The 4,669-nt window shown below is 59.0% G+C and overlaps 1 protein-coding gene across 1 annotated transcript; it reads left to right on the forward strand.

The window, feature by feature from the left end:
- Positions 1–611: 611 nt before the first annotated feature.
- MSX1 (msh homeobox 1) lies at positions 612–3,601 on the forward strand. Its single transcript, XM_018924900.3, has 2 exons — positions 612–1,135; positions 2,590–3,601. The coding sequence occupies exons 1-2, from the start codon at positions 682–684 to the stop codon at positions 3,018–3,020; spliced, it is 885 nt and encodes a 294-aa protein (XP_018780445.3). The 5' UTR covers positions 612–681; the 3' UTR covers positions 3,021–3,601.
- Positions 3,602–4,669: the final 1,068 nt, after the last annotated feature.

Consider the following 4,669-nt stretch of genomic DNA (forward strand, 5'->3'; position numbering starts at 1 on the left):
CATCGAACACGCCGCAGGGCCGGCGATCATGTTAAAAACAAACCCAACAAGCAAAAAAAAAAAAAAACCAAAAAAAACCAAAACAAAACAAAAAACAAAAACACCACCCCGAACCCCAGAAAAACTCAAAACGACAGCGGAACGGGCTGAGTGTCCTTCCCTTTGAAAGGTCACACTCGGGACAGCCCGGTATTTGCTAGTTTTGCAGAGGAACGGGCTCGGGCTCGGGCTCGCTCCCTTGCACTTTACAAACAGGAAGGCCGGCATCTTTTCCCGACGTTAATATGTTTTTTCCCGAGTTTTGAGCCTTCCCGTCTCCGCAGCGGAGGGCTGCGCCGGCTACCTTCTCTCCCTCCCGAGACCAGAGCCGGGGCGTGGAGCGGGCCCGGGAGACGCGGAGCGGAACCGAGGGCTGAGGGCTGCGGGGCGGAGCGGGGCCGTGTGGGAGGCTCCGACGGCGATCCCGGCCCCTCCCCCCCCGCGCGCCGCCGGGGCCGCAGCCAATGGGGCGGTGCGGCCGCGCCCCCCGCGCGCCGGTTGGGCGGAGCCGCCCGCACGCCGCTTTATGAGGCGGCGCGGGGCCGGATCGCGCTGCCGGCTGCCCGCGCCCCCCGACTCCATGAGCGGCGGCGCTGCTCGCTCCCGCCCGGCGCTGCGGTGGCATCGGCCGGCTGCCCCTGCATGGCCCCGGCTGTGGATATGACCGCCGCGCCCACCGGGGTACGCAACGACGAGGTGCCCACATCCGCCTTCAGCAGTCCCGGCGGCGGCGCGCTCCCCGTGGCGGCGGCGATGGGCGGGGAGGAGGAAAGCGACAAGCCCAAGGTTTCCCCATCCCTCCTGCCGTTCAGCGTGGAGGCGCTCATGGCCGACCACAGGAAGCCGGGAGGCAGGGACGGACCCGAGGGCGCCGGGCCCCCGCCGGGAGCTGGGGCAGTCCCCCGCGCCAGCCTCAGCCCTCGCCTGGGCGCGCTGTCGGCGGAGGCGCCGCCTTCCCCGCTGCCTCTTGGCGGGCACTTCTCCGTCGGGGGTCTGGTCAAGCTGCCCGAGGACACGCTCATCAAAGCAGAGAGCCCTGAGAAGCAGGAGCGGAGTCCCTGGATGCAAACCCCACGGTTCTCGCCGCCTCCCCCGAGTAAGTAATGGGATGGCAGCTCTGCGGGCCGGCTGCGACCTTCCGTGGGGCCGGACGCACCGAGGGCAAAGGTGCGCGGGTGGCCGGGGTTTTCCTGTCGCTTTCGCCCTGTCTGCCTCTCCTAGTATATTTTTCCGTGCGGTTCGCACTTTTCTGGGTCAGTTCGATCCGTCCAAAGTACTGAACGGATTCGAGAGTGTGTGTAGGATGGCTGCGAGCGCGCAGGAAGAGCGGCCGTGCCAGGCTGAGCTCTTGTGCCAAATGTTAACCGGCGGGGGGGGGGGGGGTTGAAAAGAAAATGCAACGCGGCCAGCCTGTTAATTTAACTTGGGGTTCGAACCAGCTATGTAAATTTTGACTCAACATCACTGAGGCTCTCCTCGTCTAGTGGCTGAAGTAATTCCATAAGGATGTTCGCAGACCGGCTTTCTAGAAGCGGCAGCTTTGCGGGCTTCAGCCCCACCGGCTGTTGTCTTAAATGGTGCATGTCCAAACTCCGAAGAGCTACATTCAGTGATGTTTTCCTACTTTAATGCAGGGAGATCTAAATTAATACAAATAACAGCGTGAGAGCCGAGATCAGAGAAGGCCGTTAATTTCCAGTGGCTGCGCTGAGCCCGGGTCTGGCCAGCATGGGCCGGCTGCTCTCGGCCTGGCCGCGCTCCCTTCCTGCCAGGGATCCTGTGGAAAGGGATGACCTCGGTCTGAAGCTCTCCAAGCGTTTCGGGTGCCCTTAGCAAAGCTGCAAACAGAGCTGCTTTCTCTGTCCCTTGGAAAAAGGCAGGTTTCCCGACAGGACTTGCGTAGTAAAGCAGCAGTTTAATTTATTTAAATTGCAAAGTAAAATTTGCTGTTGCTAAGTAAACCCAGGACAGATGGATGTTGAAAACGCTTAGAAATGTTAAATAAGAGGAGAGGAGCAAACTGGTGAAGAGTGGTAGATAGAGCATGAGTGTCAATTCAGACCTCCTAATTAATTACATGCTTAATCCGGTTCCCAGGGGCCTAATGAAGAGGGTGTGAGACTGAGAAGCCAGCCCGTTTTGTTTATTTATTTTCCTGTATTCCAATTAAAAAAATCACGACTTTTTTCTTCTTTTTGGAGGGCCATTCCCTGTATTTGCGTCCCCTCTGCATGAGCCGGGGTAGCCATGAAGGCAGGAGATGCAGGGTTTGTGGGTGTCTGATTCCTGCCCGTTACCGGGTTCTTTTCAATGGAGTCAGAACTTCCTGATAGGAAGCACAGCTCCCTTTTTTAGAAAGGGAGACGGCAATTTTAAGTATGCCCCGGGCAACCCTGGTGGTTTTGGGGCACCTTGCTTCAAGCGGGACCCTACCTCTCCCTTTCTCCACCTCAGCTGTGGTAGGGTGGGGCTCTGCAGGCTGTGGGGTTTGGCCACTGCTAACCAAGGTGTCTCTCCTTTCCCCTCTTCCTCGGCTGCTCCCGGGCACAGGACGGCTGAGCCCGCCCGCCTGCACCCTGCGCAAGCACAAGACAAACAGGAAGCCCCGGACGCCCTTCACCACGGCGCAGCTGCTGGCCCTCGAGAGGAAGTTTCGGCAGAAGCAGTACCTGTCCATCGCCGAGCGTGCCGAGTTCTCCAGCTCGCTCAGCCTCACGGAGACCCAGGTGAAGATCTGGTTCCAGAATCGTCGGGCCAAGGCCAAGAGGCTCCAGGAGGCTGAGCTGGAGAAGCTGAAGATGGCAGCCAAGCCCATGCTCCCGCCTGCTGCCTTTGGCATCTCCTTCCCACTGGGCGGCCCGGCCGTGGCCGGCGCTTCGCTGTACGGCGCCTCCAGTCCTTTTCAGCGGGCAGGGCTGCCCGTGGCTCCTGTGGGACTGTACACAGCACATGTGGGATACAGCATGTACCACCTCACATAGAGCCTGAGCCGAGCCCAGCACTGCTGACTGTCTGTTCTCGCTGGCTCCACACACACTCCCTCCCTGCTCCTCCGGCTCTTTGTGGACTTCCCCGTGGAGCCTATGGCAGAGACTCCTCCAGTCTGGCTCTGCTTGACCTCTCTGCTTCCCCCTCTGATGTTGAGCCCTTATCCCAGCAGTGTTCTGATCCCAGTAGTCTTGGGGAGTTGGCAGAAATCTGAGGCATTGCCCCAGCTTTTTCCAGGTGCAGGGTGGTGATGGGCCGACTGTGTCCTGCTTCTATGGGTCTAGCTGGCAGCCTGCAGAGAGCCCCCTGACACGGGGGAAGGAACTGTGGAAGACATGGAAAAAGGGGACTGAGACAGGACGTTTCTCTTACTTTCTGCAAGGCGAGGTCAAGAGACAGAAGTGTAAAACAGCCTTTCCCATTCCCATGTAACAGTGCTGTCTGTTACTTTCTTTGCTCCTCTACCAGCTCCTTTGGAAGGGGCTCTGTGTACTATGTAATATACTGTATATTTGAAATTTTATTATCATTTATATTATAGCTATATTTGTTAAATAAATTAATTTTAAGCTACTGTTTGATGCAATTTGTTTGCTCTTTGCCCTCTCGGGTGCGACAGAAGAGACTGAATTTGTGTATCAGGGGATGAGAGAGGGACCAGCTCTAAGTAGCAGTTTTCCCTCTTCTCCAGGAGACTTCAGCCTTGGATGGTGAGACAGCAGCTGAGTTTTCAATTTTCTGTGTAACCCGGAGCTGTCCTGTCCTCACAGTTGTTTGAAGTTTCCTCCTTTCCCCCCACTGCTCCTTGCCAGCAGTTCCCTCCACATTCCTGCCCTGAAGGTGCATGTGATCGCTGCCGCTTCCCCCAGCGGCCCCGGGATCGGCCGTGTTTCCTTAGCCCTAGGAGAGAAAATTTACTCCTCTTCCTGCCAGGTCCCTGTGTCTGGGAGGGTCCCGGCCGCAGCCCCGGCTGGCTGCGAAGACAGGGAAGGGCTTGACATGTCCCACACCTCACTGCCAAGGCTAGCGCCAGAGAAAGGGCTTTCCCCAGAGCTCCATTTGCCGGCCAATATTACTCGGGGGGACGGAGCACGGGGATTTGGGGCAGTGGGGAGGAGAGGGGGCTGTCTCGGTTCGGCTGGTGGTGAAGAAGGGGATAAAGGACGCTAATGGCGACGTGGTGTCAGCATGGGAGCCGATAGGCCGGGGGCTGGGGAGTGGGGACGGTGGTGCTGGGCAGGAGTGCGGGCCCGGCGGCCGGAGGCACCCGAGGGACTGACGGTCGGGACCGCTCGGCGCCGTGTCTCCTGCTCACCCTCGGGCTTTAGAACACCCCGCCGTTCTCAGCGGCTGGCTCCGCTAGAAACCCGTCCTGGCCGACCAAGGCCTCGAGGAAACTGCTGGCGACGGCTGAGAACCTCGCGGAGGAAATCGGCGGACACGCAGCCCCGGCTCCGCGCCTGCCGATCCCGCCAGCCCCGGCGCCGCCGGCTCGCCGCGTTCCCCGCCGGCTGCGCCCTGAGCCCCCTCAGTGCGCCGCTCCACCCGGTTTGGTTTGACGAATCCCTCGGGTAAGGGAGAGCGTTGGTTTCCTCCTTTTCTGGTTTTTTTTTTTTCCTCTCATTTTTTTTAAAAATATATA

Source organism: Serinus canaria, chromosome 4, assembly GCF_022539315.1.
Source record: "Serinus canaria isolate serCan28SL12 chromosome 4, serCan2020, whole genome shotgun sequence".
NCBI classification, from domain to species: Eukaryota; Metazoa; Chordata; class Aves; order Passeriformes; family Fringillidae; genus Serinus; species Serinus canaria.

Coding starts and splice junctions, on each gene's coding strand:
- MSX1 (XM_018924900.3), top strand. CDS start 682: ATGGCCCCGGCTGTGGATATGACCGCCGCGCCCACCGGGGTACGCAAC. Junction 1,136..2,589: donor GTTCTCGCCGCCTCCCCCGA/GTAAGTAATGGG, acceptor TCCCGGGCACAG/GACGGCTGAGCCCGCCCGCC.